At 33.7% G+C, this 19285-nt stretch overlaps 1 protein-coding gene across 2 annotated transcripts in view; it reads right to left on the reverse strand.

Annotated features, from left to right (window-relative positions):
- Positions 1-292: 292 nt before the first annotated feature.
- Positions 293-19285, reverse strand: part of LOC149537333 (ENHANCED DISEASE RESISTANCE protein (DUF1336)) — a 410405-nt gene continuing 391412 nt past the window's right edge. For both annotated transcript variants that reach the window (XM_089802846.1, XM_089802847.1), the window contains 2 exons: positions 888-1039; positions 293-760 (listed from right to left, as the gene is read on the reverse strand). In XM_089802846.1, coding sequence (XP_089658972.1) covers positions 941-1039 — 99 coding nt within the window. In that variant the 3' untranslated portion in view covers positions 293-760; positions 888-940. The remainder of the gene's footprint in view (positions 761-887; positions 1040-19285) is intronic.

Consider the following 19285-nt stretch of genomic DNA (forward strand, 5'->3'; position numbering starts at 1 on the left):
TTCATTTACAGAGAGCATTTTTCTGATTACAATAAGTTTTGATCTCATCATGCAATATATAATCATAAAAGTACATTTCAAAAACCAGAAGACAAGCCATTAAAAAGGTAAAAACCATAAAAATTCACAAAACTGAATATAGCTGGTTGATTGAGGATGAAATTTGGGACAAGTTTTTTCGAACAAACACATGGCAAATCAGTTTGAACAAATGAAGTGTCACAATATTCTCCATTTTTACAATAAAAAATTGTCTTCTATGAAAAAAAATTAAAAAGGAGAAAAAAGTCCATTTTAGAATCTAGGTTTTCAGCTTGAGATATGAAATTTGAGTTACAAACTCACCAGTGAATGGTTTGGCCATCTTTTAGGGCATGATATGCACATGCAAAATATTACTTGTTGACATGATCCTTCAAATTTCTCTTCAAGGCCCGAGGTAGATATAAAAAATATTTGAGTGGAGACAAATGCTAATAAAAAAATCTGTCCAGTTAGATGATTATAATTATTCTCCCAAATTTTTCCATGGACTCAATAGATCAAGTCTGATGGTCAAGTTATTACTTGAAGCCCTTATTTGTTATTGGAAATCAGCATAATTTACAACCCTTTCTCACCAAGGGAAAAAATAGGATACAATATAATGGTATTCATCCAAGGGAATTACCATATAGCATAAGGAATAAGAAAAATAAAATCTTTCTGCACATGTTTCAGAGCATGCAATGGCTGCATCATCTTAATCCCTTTACCAGCCCTGCCATTTCAGTTATCCAATAAAATTGTACGTACTAAATGAGCAGAAAAAATAATGATTCAAATATTCAAATTAGCTGAGAAGAAAATACTTATATAGCCAAAATATAAAATTTAAGAATACACACCTCATTGTACTCGAGTTAGAGATAAGCATCAACACTTTGAATCAAGGATCCATTCATGCATGGCCCCAAAATGTTATAGCAGAGTCAGGTCTTACACGATTTATTCTAACCGTTCCAAGCAAATATTCAGGCAATTCCTGCTCTTCCTTGCCCTGTGAACATCAAAACAACATATCAAGAAAATTGCTTGGTAATATGGAGTGCTAAGCAGATTGGTGAGATGGGGAAAAGAAACAAAAATGGTTTGCAAAAATAACTGTCCAATTATCAGTTTGTTGAATAATATGCACATCTTCACAGCTAGTGGAGTCTAGGATACATTTTTAATAAGAAGGTGAAATTTTTCAAAAAGAACAAAAAATAGGTAAAGATAGTGCTTAGCTCTGAAGGGAAGGGTAATGTCACTCAATCCAGACATCAGCATAGTAACAAGATTGATTTACATCCCCATATAGATCTTGGCTACATAGGACTGATAGTAATACAACATAGAGCATATTACATATGGGACTTACCATTCATACTTGCTTTTAGCTCAAGACGTCTTTAATGTTGTATCAAATTTACTATTGTGTTGGCTTCATGATCCTTAAGAAATTGGTGTATCGTTGTAAGATTGTATGCGTGTTGTCCTACATTTTGCCACCACAAAATGTAGGTAATAGTATGAAACTTTTTCAACTTAGTTTCACATTTCTCTGAGTTAGTTCATTATTTAATTGTTTAATATTGATTAATCAATTGACCCCAATTGATTTAATGATTCCTTTTACTGAAGGTTTTAGTCAAGTCTTTTTAGTTTTTCTGTTTGTTGAGCTTATACTTTATTTTTGAAGTCTTCAATGTCCTTTTTCTCATTTTGGAGTGTGTGATTGTTGGCTTTTGGTCCTTTGGATTTGCTCAAGTCACTGCTTTCGGTTTTCCCTTCGATTCGATCTATCTTAGGGCTTAATCGAAGTTGGCAATCAAAAAGATATTACCATTTTAGTGATCAAAAAGTGGACCTATTAAAATATCATGTTATATTTTGAAGTTGACATTCACTTTTTGAAAAATATAACATAAATTCACTTTATGTTATGTTTTTAAGTTACTTTATCATTTTAACTTTTCACTAAAGTAACTATAGAGCACTTTACATTATATTTTTTAGTTGAATTACTTTTTAATTTTTCACTTAAGTGACTATATTAACTATATAGTTCGATTTAATTTTTGAGTTTTAATTCAAAACATTTTAGTAAATATTACTTTCAAAATGATATTTGCACATTATATATTTATCTATAAAGTGTAAATATTATTTATGACTCATTCGAGTAATATTTCTTCAAAAATTAAATTGAAATGTGCTTAATTGATCACTTAAGTTGTGCATAACATGTCTACAAGCACATTTTCATCAAAATATGCAATTGCAACCAAAAGGTGCGATTTTGAATGAAAAGACAATTTTAACACATAGAACATGTTATTACATGTGTTTTAAATGACTCCCAAAAGGTGAGACATGCATATTTGAGTGTTTTTAAAACATGCAATGACCCAAAAGGTGCGAATTTGCACTAAGAGCCATTTGTGAGCAAATTTTAATATATGTATATACATCTAAAAGGTGCAATTTTTCTTATGGACTCCATTACACGTGTTTTTAAAACATGCAATTGCATCTAAATGGTGTGATTTGAATGGGGAGACTCTTATGCATATTTTAAACCATGCAATCTTACCCAAAAGGCGTGATTTGTCTTCTAAACATGCATAGGCCCTCATAGAACCCGAAATTGAAGATTCAAGGGCAAAAAACTTGATGTTTTCTTCCTCCAAGAACATGTTTTTCATAAAAAAAATGCTTAGATCTGACCATATAATGGCTTGAAATCCATCACAAGAAGGGTATTTTTGAGTTTTAATGCATATATATATATATAAGCATTTGGAGGTCATGATTTTGCATATTCAATAAAAAATGACCCAGATTTTTGCATTTTTGAGCCACATTTTTCACTTTTTGGCTTAAGTATAAGTTCTTTTGAGGTTTTAATTAATATATATGCTATTGAAGAACATATTTTTGCATTTAGATGTCAAAAAAGCTTCATTTCATACCTATTATAAATCACGTTTTTGCTAAAAACGCCCAGAAAATTGGGTTTTTAATCCACTTTTATGTGTTTTGAAGTCATGTTTTTGCATTTGGGTTCATGTATATGCATTTGGAGAAGATGTTTTTACATTCTCAAATCAAAAGTGACTCAAATACATGTATCTTTTGGCCACGTTTTTACAAAAACGACCCATATTTTTGCATGAAAAAGGGCGCGTTTTTGTTATAAAAAAAAACAAAAAATTGGCATTTCCGGCCCATACCTTTGGATCAATAGGGGTCGTTCTTGAGTTTTAATGCATGCTATTGCCTCTAGAGACCATGGTTTTGGCATTCTCATGTCAAATTCGACAATTGAATGTCCATTTCTTGCAAGTGTGGAGAGTCAAAAAGCTGTTTGAAAATCTGGATTTGAGGGAGAATTGGTCTTCAAAATCTATAAATCTTGCTATTTTGGCTCGTTAACCTCCAAGTAAGTGGATATTTTCAAACTTTCTCATCAATCCATGTTTATCTTTCTATTTTCATGCATATTTTAGCTTGATGTTGCACACTTGTCCATGTAGATGCTATGAAAAGTGCATTTTTCTTTAAAAATGATGAAAACTCTCATTTTCACACTTTTGGATTTTTCTCAAACTCCAAATTCGAATTTGCACTTGAAAGCAACTTGCTTGTTGACATGTTTGAGTTTAAGACCAAAGGCATGTGTTTGTTTTGTGCTTGTTTTCGTTGTTTGTTTGCTTGCTTTCTCATTTTTCTTCTTTCAAAAGAAATTGCAAGTTCTTTCCCAAGAACTTGAGCATGTTTCACTTCACTCCACTTTCCACCTCTTCGTGCAAGTGCATCATTTCAGTCCACGTCCATCATTACATGCCTTAGCACATTGCATCTCATTCTCCACATGCGATAACATGTAATCTCGCTTTCCATCCTCATTTATACGAAATCTCATCCTTCGTTCCCATTTACACGCATTCCATCTTCTGAGCCTAAATGCATGTTCATTTTACGTGTAATCCACTTTACTTATAATGACATCCAAAGAACCTGATTTTGACTAAAGGTCACACTTTTAAAGTCAAAAGTTATCATTTCACACATCCCCATGCGCCTAGCCTTCATTCCTCAAGGCATCTTTATAAGAACTTGTCCTTTTCCCATATGCATTTACATGTTATCCATCTTCCTAAGCCCCATTTTAGCCCTCCATATGTACTTTCCATATCACATCCAATTCATTACATATGTTCCATGAGTATCTAATCAATACTCCACATATTCTATTCTTTAGAGATCCATTTTGCCAATATTCTCATGGAGTTAGAATCCATATTTTCCAATGATGGATTCAATCCCATTGAAATTTTCATGTTGTAGCAAGTCAAGATATGCCAGGATTTCTATAAAGAATGAAGACATCTAGTAAGGAGGGCGTGTTTCAAATCATAGAAGCGGTAATTCATTTGGTCTCCATTTTTCAATGGTTGTCCGAGGACCTGAGTTCGTGTGGCAATACACCAAGCACTTTGTCTCAAAAAACAAGTTGCAGATGCTTGTCGGAAAGTTGTTTCAAGTTTACCTCCAAGCATCATTGAGAAGGTCTTCAAAGTGTTGGAAAATCTAGAATGTGCAAGTCTGATAAGATAATTCACAACTTCGAATGAGGAAAAGCTTGATCACGTCAAGTTTCAAATTACAATTAGAAACTCATCATGGTGAATGCAATGGCGTAAAATACAAGAATCCCCAATCCTGTGGTCATCATCAAGTACAAGGCCTTTGCCGACAATCCACAGGGTTGATTCATCCAAAATCAATAGCCTCAACACTTTCTTCTTCTTCTTTCATGTTTGAAGTTGGAAAGGATGTTTTGCATGAAATGATGTAATTACATGAAATTGTGTAATGACATGTAATCCAGTAATTTCTCTCACCTAGTTTTACCGGGTCAAAGTTGGTTGAGTTGCTCCCACTTTTTCCTCCTTTTTCTCGACTCCTTTGCCTATATTAAGGAGTGCCCTCTCATTGTAAAAATCATCTTTTGTTGTATGCAAGAAAGCTTTGCCAGACTTGTGCAAGCATAACTTTGTTTGTGTAGCATGAATTTGGAAGAAAACTTAGAAAAGTGAATAAAAGAAGCAATTGGATTCGAAGCCTGGACTAGAAGCAATTATGATAGACAAAATTAGAAGCTTTGACTATAATTTGTGCCTATTGTCTTTGATGTATGTTATTATTGTGTGTTCAATAATAGAGCGTAGTGAGTTAAGAAGCAGTTGGAGCTGACGCTTTGACTAGGAGTGATTGTGGTGATACATAGACTAGAAGTTGACTGTAGCTTGTATTGCCATCTCAAATTCACGAAAGATAGTTAGAATTTCCCTACTTTTGGAAGTCTTTGCACCCTAATGGTAGAGGTTTTTCTTATAGAATAGATAAGATAGATAAGATAAGATAATAAAACAAAACCATCTACTTCTTATAGAATAGAAATCATCTACTTTTGGAAGTCTTTGGGCCCCAATGGTAGTGATTTTTCTTATAAATTAAACAAAACCGGTATGCTTTCAATCAACCTTTGAGTTGGTGTTGGATTATCGGTATCACCGTTTACAACTTTAGATAGAAGTGTAGTTTGAGGTTTCATCTTGCCCATTATTTGTTCCGTGGGTAAGTGGATTCTTTCCTGAAAGCTAAGAGGAAAGAATATTGGTAACACCCCTTACAAAATCTCTCAACTAAGTTGATCCAAGGAATGGTGAGAAGGGGGAGACTTCCCTTTAATGTAAGAGAGGCTTGGTCTCATACGCTATGGCTGGTCTTCTTATTTTGCGAATGGATTTTCACAAACTGTCAGTTGCAAAATATCCCCCCAACAATACGAAAACAATGAATGTTTTTTAGTCGTATCTAGTGGTGATGAAACACCAAGGAGATAGCATATGTATCTTCTGATAGTGAAGATGAAGCCATCCATTAAGCACGGAAGAAGATGACAAAGGTGAGTAAATGTTGGAAATAGTGGCTGCTGCACATGCTAAATGAACTAACATATGCATGGTTTCCTGCAATTAACACTAAAAAATGAGAGTTTCAAGTGGCAACACCCATAGATTCATGCAATGGAGAATGAATATGTAGCAAAATGTCTTGGATCACCCAATAGGATGAAGCTAGGAAGACATAAGTCTCCAATATGCATGATAGAGAAAGAAACAATGGCAAAAATGTCAATTTTTCTTGGCGACCAAGGCATTATAGGTGGTGTCGTCTCTGGCGCAATAAGATAGGATGCTCACCAATCAGGTATTGATGGTAAAATCAGTCAATTGAGTCTCTCCATCTAAAAATTGTGTATTCATGGTTGTGGATAGAATTGTGTTCGAGGGAAGAATTGGCCAAAAGAGTATGATTTCTCAGAAAAATGAGGAAAATCTTGAATTTAAAAAAAACTAGAAGAAGATATAAAATCTTGTTTTTAAAAAAATTCAAAGGCATTTTTATAGTATAGAGATATAGAAAACAAAAAAGATTTTTGAGATAAAGTGCAAACACAATAGAAACAAACTCTGTAATTATATAGAAGAGATTTTTGAAGAAAATATCACATTGCAGATTATATAAGTAAATATTGAGTGAAAACTTTTTGAAAGGGCAGTCACCAAATAGTTGTCTTGAGTTTAAATATTAGCTCTGTATGAAGTAATAGGTTTGATATAAAACCTATTAGACAATGATTTAGCAACTAGCTAATGTTGAGAATTTAGTAAAAGTGGGAGCCATTTTTAAGTGAGAATTTTATTGTCATTGGAACATTAAGTTTGTAGGATAGTTCAATATTTGAGAAAGCCTATCAAATCATATTCCACAATTATAATGATTTATAATCCATAATGACAATTGGTAAAGTCCTTTATATGGGTAAAACTCAACAAAGGCATTTGTTTAGTTGAAGTTAAAAAATAGCAAATTGTTGGTTTTGGTAACCTAGCTTGCAACTATTATTTTAGGTGGAGAAAAATACTGATCTTAAAATTAAATATATACATTTTAAATGTATTATTTTTTAAACTTATAATTCATTATATAAATATTAATAGTAAAAACTGATTTAAATTTTCTATAATTTTAATTATGAACTTTAGGGGTTTGCTCTTTCCTCCTTAAAGCACCATTTCTAAGAGTGCATAATAGTTTAATTCTAAAGTTAGTCTAATATATTCACTGTATACTTGTCTGCATCAAAATCCATGAGATAGAGCACGTAGATAGCTTGAGTCCCATGTCCACTGTAGGGTAGATTCATCAGCTGCTTCAACACTATTAATGCCCCTCATTGCTCCTACTGCTCACTTGTTTAAGGTTTCCCAAAAGTCAAATGGAAACTCATGAACAAGATAATAAACTATTTTCACACTGATTCTGCATTGACTTTGATTGTGTCCTGGAACTGGCCCTATTTCTAAGTGATTCAATAATTTCATGAGTTTTTCTATGGTTTCCTTACTTTCCTCAACAACTTTTTCACGCTTTTTATCCACTTATAGGGATTTTAACATGATTTTTACACAATTAAAATGCAAAAAGTTATTGAAAATTGGGTCAACAATTGTTTTCACAATTTGGGATTTTTAGGGAAATAATTGTTTGGCTCCATGATTTGTGATTAATCGGGTATGATCATGATTTTGTACAGATTTGAAATATCCCATACTCTGATTTATAAAACCTAATTGCAATTTGTATTGTTTACTAAGATGATTTATCTCACAGAAATAATGGTTCAACTTAGACAATGTGTAATGTCCCCTTCCTAGGTGACATGCAAATGAGCATTATTGACTTATCATTTGAGTCCTCGTAGGTCAACAATATGGATAGGTTTGGACATTCAAATGGAAATTCCTACATCTAGGAGGGATCCCTATTTTATAGGGAATGACGAAGAGTTGGTTGTAGGGTGTTTACAAACCATTCCAGATGATATGAGACCATCTATTAAATTCTAGTAGGGTCCTATATTTTAGGGAGGGCTAGTAGTTGACTAGTTGATTATCTGCAGGACCATGGGGCACAACATGATCCCTTTTGAGTAGTTACAGTTGTTTGGAGTCAGTCTTCTACTTTTAAGGTTGGACCCCTATTTTTTAGGGAAAACTTTCAGTTGGCCTACAGGACTCAGGCATCATGAGTGATCAAAGAACTTCAAACAGATTCCAATTCTGAGCCAAGATTAGTGTTCTATGATTAATTAAAAAAAAATCTAGTTATTTCCTAGGACTAAATAAATAATGTTAAAGCGATTTCAATTCTTTATGCTTCTTTTTCTCTCTTGCACCCTAATGATGAATCCTGTAGTGTGAACCAAAACATTGATGACAAAAAGTTCTACACAATCAAACCCAGATATTGATATACAACATTAAAGTGATTTTCTAAAGTCACTTTATGTTACATCCCAAATTTTGACCTAATTTGAAATATAGCCATTGAGGTTCACATTAAGTTAGTTGATAGTTAAATTGGTTATAATCCCGTGAAATGGTAAGATGGTTAGTCGTCATAATTTCAGGTGAAGATAACAAGCGAGTTGATTATTTATCACGAAATCATGGAATTGAGAAGGCAGCTAGCCGTTATGATTATTTATAACTTGTTATGATAATATGATTTAATTGCGAAGAATTTTCTTGCAAGAAACACGTCGAAGGGGTGGAAGCATTGTCAGAAAAAAATTAGGCACAGGAGCATCACCATCACTAGGCAGATGGGTTGAGGACCTAGCAACTTGAAATAGGACACATCTGTGGGACCCGCATGAGCTATTGAAATAAATAATTTGAGAAACATAAATAATTGGGTTAAAATATATAACGTACCTCAAAGGATTTAATATGATCTTTTACCATATTATTATAATAGATATATATATACATATACATATACATATACATACACATACATATAGATATAAAAATGAGATGACACCATTATATTATAATAATTAATAAAGTGATATCACCCATTAATATTTACATGTACATATCTAATATAAAATTATAATAATATTCAAATATAACAACAATTGAATTATAATTATATTCGAATTATAATCTTCCAACTCTATTCTTTCCATTTTAATATTCTTGCTTTTAATTGATTAACATTTGGCATGTTAAATCGTTTGTATTTGAATGATCATCTTGAAAACTGATGGAAGCCGAGGAGTCTTGGCTAACCTTTCAAGGAGCTATGAATCGAATTGGTCGATCATTCATTCCTTACATCCTTCAATTTTTCCTTCTCCCTTTTCTCTTATCTGCTGTGTTTCATATTAAGCTGAGTTTAGACGTTCATAGCTAAACACTTTCTAGTATTTCTCACTCCCGATTTACCTATCTTTTCCTTAATACTACTAGCGACCGAAGCCTAAGAACAAGTATCTAATTAGCAAGTGAATAGGAGTTCCAACTAGGGGCAAGAAGAGCCACATTTTAATCACAGGTCACATGTCTTATTCTTACCTTCTTCTCTTCTAAGTATAAGCCTGATTGTAGTCGGCTACTCATTTCAAGGTTGAATGAAATACTATAGAAGTATTGTAATTTATAGTTTGATTTTCACTGGGGAATAATGTCTGTTTACAATTGGTACATAATGATAGGACTGAGAACAAAACAAATATGTTCAAGTGCATAACTCCCTTCTACTCTGATTTGAGTATCCATCCATAGCCAGCTATGTATGTAGACTAAGATTAATTTATGGTACTTTGCTGTTGGTCCCCTATATTACATAGAGACCATTTAAGATCTTCATTGAGTAACCTTGTGATTCACATCTTTTAAGAATTCAAATGGTAGCTGTAGAAAACTTGGTTGGATTGTGAGAGTCAACATCAATGCCCATGCTATCATATTTTCCAAACAAAATCAGAATATTTATAACATCGAGGAATTCACTGGCATGATGCCATAGAAATGGTCAAGAGGTGAAAATAATAACAGAATGCTCATAATCTTACAGACACTAAAGAATTCATCGACAAAGAAGCCATGAAATGGTGAAGAGTTGGAATGAATCTGCAAGAACATAGAAGAGAAATCATATATGATTAAGTTAATTATTTAAACAATAAATTCTGCAATCCTTAAGAATATCCTTTTCAAATCATAGATGTGATAAGCTAGAACATATATGTTATTCATGAATTTGTTGAAAATCAATAGATAGAGCTGATTGTTTTGAGATCCGAACACTTAGGATTCACAGGCTGTATAGCCATGGAAAAGGTGAAGAGGTGAGATGGAGTCTACAATGACTTCGAAAATAAAAGTCAGATATGATACATTACATCTAGAAAAATATCATTTAATAGCGTATGCATGATCCTGTTAATGTAACTCTTATTGTCGAGTCTAGTGGTGTGGTTAAATACTAGCATGCTCAGTAGATGACAGATGATCCAAGTCCAATTCCGGGTGGGAGGGCCTTTCTCGTTTGAGATTGTGTGGTGAATAAGTTAAGATCCGAAGTTGGGTGGTTATGCCCCTAACAATGTTTCACCTTTCCCCAAGTTGTTAGACATACAATAGACAAAGATAAGCTATACATTCAATTGTTTGCCGAAAATAGGTATTATCACTTTCATGATGTATATGCAAGAAGGTAAGATTAATCGAGTTATATGATCATTACAGTTATTTTACACTTAGATGCAAGAGATAGATTTATCGATTGTCTTTCATTTATATGAATAATAAATATGAGCATATCCTCTATCTTATGATATTGCCATAGTTAAGCAATTGGAAGGAAAGAAATGATACAGTGGTATTTGAGGCCTTAATTGATTCAGTGGTATTTGAAGCCCTAAATGATACAGTGGTTTCTGATGCTAAATGATCCAGTGGCAATTGAAGCCCTAAGTGATATAGTGGTATCTTAAGCCCTAAATGATCCAATGGTAATCGATGCCCTAATTGATATAATGATATGTGATGCCCTTATTTTATACAGTGGTATTTAATGGAAATCATCATTTGATTTTGATATAATGGTTTTGGATGGTAGTCATTATATGATATTGTTATAGTGGTATTTCTTGACTAATCAGAGTGATTGTAGAAGCATTCTTACAATGATTTATTGGTTCAAATTCCATGGTATGTGGATTTTAATTTCTATAGTAAATTCCTTGATGGTGTTTTAAGTTCTTAGTTAAGAAATTTTGTTAAATTGATTTTAACTGTTAATCTCTTTCATATGAACGAAACTGATTTAACTGCCTTCTTATAAAATTGAAGTAATATCTATACTTCTTTGAGTATATTAGCTGTTAATTTAATACCCAGGAAAAGTGGTTGTTACACTTTACATTGAAATAAAATAAATGAAGACCATGGCACATTTTTTTAAGGAATTGATGGTTATAAGTTGTTTTTAAAATAGGGCCACCTTTATAATGAGAAATGAGACCTTGAGAATCAATTTTATGAGAAGTTCATTTTCAAGAAAGTTTATGAAAATTATTACAAGAAGCTCTGGCTAGGCTTCAAAGCACTTGGATGAAGAAAACAGAAATAAAGGAAAAGGTTGGGCTTCATTTCATTCTATCCAATTTTATTATTTCATCCCAGAATTTGGCTGGAGTGCTGATTGCCAAGGTTGTAGCATATCTATTCTTCAAGAACGAATATTTTTTAGGACAAATAGGATGGACATTTCCCCAACTTGTCTACAAGTCGTAATTTCATTGTTACATTAGCTTGAAGGGCATTTTCTGTGATATTTTGTCAGCTTATTGCAGTAGTTTAGATTAGAGGCAGAGTTATATGTATATTGTGATACTACAGATCTGAAAGGAAATAACAAATATTTTCTATTTATTTTATTCCCAGCTGGGTCATACACCCTGAGGAGAAGCTGATGCTGTCTTGGGTGGAGGAAAACATTTTGCAGCAGTCTGTACTTGGGAAGAAACAGTTTATAGTTAATGACCAAAGTGTCCTTTCAGAGAATTGGTCACTTAATGAGCCTCCAGACTCACTGTACAGTGCCAGCAGTCTGTACGTCATCCTCCATTTGTGGCACTTGGATTTGTCGTAGAAGCACACCAACAACCTCAATCATAATCAGGTGTTAGTGGATCAGATTACCAGTGAATGGAATTAACAATTGCAAGTGAAATGTAAGTAAAAAATGCTGTTGACAAATTCATTATATTCCTTCAGCCTGGTACAACTAGTGTAGAATTTCTTATTTATATTTTTATGTTCCATTAGTCAAATGAAGAAAGACCCAAAAATAAAAATAAATAAGAACACAAGAAAATTCAAATATTCCAAAAACCAAGAAAAACCAAACTCATAATGCTGGTTAAAGTGAAGAAAAATCGGAGAAGACTGTCAGCCATTTGCATTGAAATTCAACCCAGGATCTTTCAGTGGTATAGAGCATGACCTTGCTAACCTATAGGGTAAAGAGCGATTATTTCCATTTCAGTTCGGTTTGAGTTTTGATCGTGGACAGTAGAATTGGACATCATGGAATGCTTTTTCAGAAATGAAGGGATAGAAAGCTGTATAAAGTTATAAACACAATATAGGATCACTATTCATTTTCCAACAATGAACAATGAGTGCCTAGTGTTCCATAAATTCTCATGAGAGATAGGGTCTTGTGAACTACTACTCATGAAACATGGTTCAATGAGTTTGACTTAAACTACTCAGTTAAATCCTTATAGTGATATCACAAATTGTCTTCTTGTGGAAAATATATCCTACTTATCAATTGATGAGCTTAAGGGGCTTCCAATGGATGTTTCATAAGGGACAACACTTGTCGAAGGTTTTGCAAATGGGTTGCAAGCAAAGTGGGTTTAACCATGGAGAAATCTCCATAGTTGAGCATGATTGAGCTGGTATAGTACTGGGATGAGTGACCTCCTAAAAACCTTTGTGAGGATCACCTAAATGTAATGAGTGCTAAGTGTTCCATCCATTCTCAAGAGAGATGGATTCTTTTTGAACCATTACTCATGAAACATGAGTTAATAGGTTTGACTTAAAAATTACACAATTGAATCCTGATTGCAATATCACAATTTGGCTTGCTATGGAAAATATTTGCTACTTTTCAATTGACGAGCTTAAGGGGTTGTGTAATGAATGGTTCATAAAGAACAACACTTGCTAAAGGTATTGCGAATGGGGTTCCAAGCAAAGTGGGCTAAACCATGGAGGAAACTCCATAGTTAAGCATGCTTGAGTTAGAGTAATACTGGGATGGATGACCTTTTGGGAAGTCTCAATGCTTCACCTCTTTGAGCATCACCTATATGCAATGAGTGCTACATATTCCATTCATTCTCATGAGAGATAGGTTCTTGTGAACCACTACTCATGAAACATGGGTCAATGGGTTTGACTCAAAAACTACACAATTGAAACCCCATACCAATATCACATTTTACTTGCCAAGGAAAATATTTTCTACTTATCAATTGATGAGCTTAAGGGTGAATAGCACACGATTATACTGAGGGGGGGGGGTGGTGAATCAATATAATAACAATTTTGCCAATTTAAAACTTTGATCCAAACAATAACTTCAAATGCTGAAATAAACAATTATCTACATGAACACAATGACACAATGATTTACGTGGAAACCTGATGTAGGAGAAAACCACGAAAAGTAAATGCTTTCTTATAAACTATTCTTTTACAAAGATTTTGTACGCAACGACCTACTTGAGGCTATGACCTCTATGTTTATGAGCACCAACTCACTGAAAACTCCAACTCCTACACTTTGTAGGCTCCAACCTACAGGAAGCTGCAACTCCCTCTGCTTGTCTTCGTGAGCACCGACCCACTGTACACAAACTGTTCCACCTTGATAGTGTTGCTTACTTCAACAGATGATGGATCCTTTAATTTCACCAATTTCTCTTCTATTGTTGTTACTTCAAATATTCTACTTGTTATCCTCTCATACTTGATAGTCTCAAATAATTTTATTTTATTTTTCACTCACATCCGATTTCTTCTTATCAATACACACTTCTGAATTTTTATTTTTATTTTATTCCACTTATTCTTTTACTCTACAATCTGCTCAATTTTCTCTTTCCTCATGTGCACCTCAGCCTCATATTACTTTTTCACATCTTCTTTCTTGATTTGAGAACAGAATAATCTTTATTTATATCTTACCATTTTAAAGTTGTGACTTTTCAAAAATGAAAGGTCATGTCTCTTTTTAAATAAATAGTACTCTCCTTTTAAATATAATCGCATCTCTTGATAATGAATAATTAATAGACCAAATTCTTCAGTCTTCTAAAATCATTCTATAGTTTTGATTTAATCTAGTCCAACCTTACGCATGATTTAGATTGCATCCTTTAGGAACATTAATTGACGGAACAACCATATTCATCTTTCAAATATTTCATCCGTGTACGCTATTCTCCCAATGTATCTTCATCCCGTTGAACTCCGCAATGGCAAGGTTTTACTATTCATCTTATTCATTTTTGCATTTCTTCATCTTCATACTATTGTTGCTTCCTTTATTAGGGATTTCGTTTCCATTGTCACCTTCTTCTATATTTGCATGGCTTTTTTGACTTCAACATTGATCCATAAATGATTTGTATGCTATAAATCATCATCGCGAATCCTTCGACTGTCTGCTATTTCTCATCTTTGGCAAATATAATGTGATGCCTGTTGACGAGGGTCTATTTTTCTTGTTTGCTGAGGGTGTGGATTCATTGCAGAGGTGTTGTGAGTCCTTCCTTCATGTTCGCTGTCTGTGCATGGTTCATATTTGTAGCTTTTATAAACAATGAGAATTAAATGCAGAAGTCTTTAGAGATATCGATGGATGTATATTGACTGTCGTGCGTGATTGTTAAATACAGATTTACTGTCATCCTTCATATTTTGTTTATACATTCAACAGACTCCATCTTGGTTGTAAACTTCATCATTTTTCAATATAGAATTCGATATCTTCTTTTCTTGAATATATACAGCACGTTCCAATGGTATTAATATTGTTTATTTGTTTTGAATAACCCTATGAATACTGACGGCATAGTATTGGCTTGATGTTAATTCATACTTGTTTCAGTGTTAATTTCTTATGCAAATATATTCAAAACTTGGATTGAAGTCTTTAAATATTTGTCCTACTAATGCTGACTCAAACTTCTTCTACGTACTCAAAGAACAGTTTGTTGTGCTTAGTCTGAACTTTGTCTTTCATTTAGTGCAGATATCTGTTCAGTACTTGACTTCCATCTTTGTCTCCTTTTGACTTATCAGGCTCTTGCTGTAAAAAGTTCTGCTGCAGGGACTTTTCCCTCTTGCTCTAGACTTTCTATGACTTATAGAATTATGTTTCTCATTGCTATTTAATGTGCTTCAAACAACTTAACTCTTTCAATATATTGTTGCTGCTTTGGGTGTTAATTACTCTTCTATGTATTGCAGTCCTTACTATCACTTATGTGTGTCATTTCTTTATATTACCACTGTTCATGTAGGTTGTAACCTCTGCTCATTTTTACCACTGCTGAAGATTACATTCTTCATTGTTTCACATTGATGATATTGGCATGGTTTGGGTTTTGAGTCCTTTCTCATGAGGTCCTTTGACATCAATGACAATACTTCCATCAATCTCCCCCTTTGTCATTGATGGCAATCCTTCCTAATCTCTTCCGGCTCTCCTCTTTTCAATATCTCTCCCCCTTTGACATCAATGGCAAAGAGATGTCGATCTGAATGCATGTTTCATCATTAAATACATACAGATATATAGCTCCCCCTTTGAATGTTCTCCACTACTCTGCCGAAGAAGATTTCTTCAGTGCTCCTGTATGGTTGCATTTGCTTCTTGAAACATTCCTCTAGCAAACTTTGACATCAAAGCAATCTGCTTTTCATCTTCTGAATATGTCTTCAAAACGTCAACTTATCTTGAAACATTTCATTCTTCTCTCCAAGGGTTAATGAATACTTTCATTTATATCTCCTCCTGAGTCTATGCATCTTTTCATGACTAAGAGGTGTATGTACTGCAAGTTGCACTTGCACTTGTTTCTCCTCCTTTTGTCATCTTTCTTTTCCAAACTTTTATAGTTTTTACTTTATGATCACCTTTGGTATCCCGTTTCTTGACATCTCTTTCAGTTTCAACATCAAGTCTACAATGCTTTTCTATATGCCCATAGTTATTGCACTTATAACATAAAATATTGTAGTTCAAATATGGAGTGCGATTCCAGCTTCTCCATTCATGAGAATTTCTTATATTTGTTCTGCACTCTCTTGCCATGTGACCAAAATAGCTGCATGAATAGCAATATCCATAAAAGCTAGGTTTATATCCTTGCTTTTTGTAATTCTTTTTAAGTTCAATTCCTTTAAATTTAGTGAATGGATCTTTTGTATTACATCCTTGCTTCACAAAACCTTTGAATGTATGATCTTGATTGCTTACTTCTCCTTCAAAACCTACTCCATTCTTGCTGGTGGATGGTCTTTGACTATCAATTATGTTGGATAGAATTTCAGAGCTCTTTTCAAGTTTTAGACTCTTAATTTGATATTGCTTTCCTCTATATCTTTCTTCAGCATTTCAATTTCTTGTCTCAATTTGGTACACTCCTCTTCATCATTCTCAACTTGTTTGGATTCTTCTAGTTGAGTCTTTAATTCTTTAACCTGCATTTTGTACTTAGTGACTTTTTCTTTCAATTTTGTGTTTTGTTTGTATGCATAATGTAACTCTTCCATGACATCAACATTTTCATCCTCACTAGATGACTCATCATTTTCTTCTTCTTCACTATATATCACACCAACATCTTCATACTTGCTGCATGACTTATCAACATTTTATTCTTCTTTCTTGCTGGTCATGGCCAAAAAGAGTATCTCGTCTTCTGTATCATCACTTTGGTATTCATCATTGCACTCTTCTGATGAGCTACTTTCTTTCTTCGAGTATAGGCTCTTATTGTGCTTGTGAAACTTCTTTTTCTTATGATGGTTCTTAGCATGCTTCCTATCCTTTTTCTTTGTATACTTTTCTTCTTTATCATCGAGTCATTGCTGTTTAATGAGCATTTTGATGCATAATGTCCAAGTTTTCTGTAGTTGAAACATTTGAACTTTCCTTGGTTCTTTACATTCCCCTTTTTCAACTTTCTTTTGAAGTGAGCATTTGATTCATCTGATTCACTACTTGAGCTTTCACTTGAAATCTTATTTTTGCTTTTACCCCTTTTAGATGCCTTGAATGCTATTTTCTTCTTTGATTCATTTCCTCCAACCCGCATTTCATAAGTAGTAAGGATTCCATGCAATTCATCTTTTGTCAACGCATCTAAATCTTTTCCTTCTTCAATTGCAGATATTTTAGAATTAAACTTCATAGGATCTTAAAATCTTTTCAACCACAAGACTTTCTTTTGCTTCCTCACCACAAGCTTGCATAGAATTGACAACATCATCTACACGATCAAGAAAAGTGGCTATATTCTCATCTTCCTTCATGTGGAGACTTTTAAATACTTTCCGATGAGTTTGTAGTTTGGATTTCTTTACAATCTTAGTTCCTTCATAAACATTTTTCAGCTTGTCCCAAATATCCTTGGCAGATTTATAGTGGGTAACTTTTGAGAATATTGAACTGACAAGATTGCATAAAATTGCATGTTTAGCTTTGGCACTGTTTTCACATTTTTTCTTTCCAGCTATATCTGTTGGTGCGGTTTGCGGTTTAGTATAACCATCTACAACTGATTGCCAGACATCGAAACCAATAGCCATGAGAGGGGTTTCCATTTTTATACTCCAGTAGGCATAGTTTGTCCCATCAAACATTGGCGTTTTGTTTTGAAAGATCTCGCCCATTGTGCTCCTTAAGATCTAACCTTCAAGTGGTTAGGCTTTAGAGAAGGCACCAGCTCTGATACCAATTGAAGAGCACACGATTATTCTGAGAGGGGGGGGTGGGGGGTGAACTAGTATAATAACAAATTTGCCAATTTAAAACTTTGATTCAACAATAACTTCAAATGCTGAAATAAACAATTATCCACATGAACACAATAACACAATGATTTACATGGAAACCCAGTGCAGGAGAAACCACGACAAATAAATGTTTTCTTATATAAATTGTTCTTTTACAAAGATTTTGTAGGCAATGACCTACTAGAGGCTACGACCTCTATGTTTATGAGCACCAACTCATTGGAAGCTCCAACTCCTACACTTTGTAGGCTGCAACCTACAGGAAGTTCCAACTCCCTCTGCTTGTCTTCGTGAGCACCGACCCACTGTACACAAACTTTTCCACCTTGATAATGTTGCTTGCTTCAACAGATGATGGATCCTTTAATTTCACAGATTTCTCTTCTATTGCCGTTACTTCAAATATTCTACTTTTTATCCTCTCATACTTGATAGTCTCAAATAATCTTATTTTATTTTTCACATTTCTTCTTATCAATACATGCTTCTGAATTTTTATTTTTATTTTATTCCACTTATTCTTTTACTTTGCAATCTGCTCAATTTTCTCTTTCCTCATATGCACCTCAGCCTCATATTACTTTTTCACATCTTCTTGCTTGATTTGAGAATAGAATAATCTTTATTTATATCTTACCATTTTAAAGTTGTGACTTTTCAAAAATGAAAGGTCATATCTCTTTTTAAATAAATAGTACTCTCCTTTTAAATATAATCGCGTCTCTTGATAATGAATAATTAATAGACCAAATTCTTCATAGTCTTCTAAAATTGTTCTATAGTTTCGATTTAATCTAGTCCAACCTTACACATGATTTAGATTGCATCCTTTAGGAACATTAATTGACGGAACAACCATATTTATCTTCCAAATATTTCATCCACATGCGCTATTCTCCCAATGTATCTTCATCCTGTTGAACTCCATGATGGCAAGGTTTTACTATTCATCTTATTCATTTTTGCATTTCTTCATCTTCATACTATCGTTGCTTCCTTTATTGAATACGTCTGTTATTGGGATTTCATTTCCATCGTCATCTTCTTCTGTATTTGCATTGCTTCTTTGACTTCAGCATTGATCCATAAACAATTGATTTGTATGCTATAAATCATCATCGTTGTCAGCTGACTGGATTGTCGTCGGTGTTTCTGTAGCCGACGGAGTGATTGTCGTCGATGTTTCTGTAGCCGACGGGATGATTGTCGTCGGTGTTTCTGTAGCC

The sequence above is a fragment of the Cupressus sempervirens genome, chromosome 9 (genome assembly GCF_028749045.1).
Source record: "Cupressus sempervirens isolate cs-2001-9-10 chromosome 9, ASM2874904v1, whole genome shotgun sequence".
Lineage (NCBI taxonomy): Eukaryota > Viridiplantae > Streptophyta > Pinopsida > Cupressales > Cupressaceae > Cupressus > Cupressus sempervirens.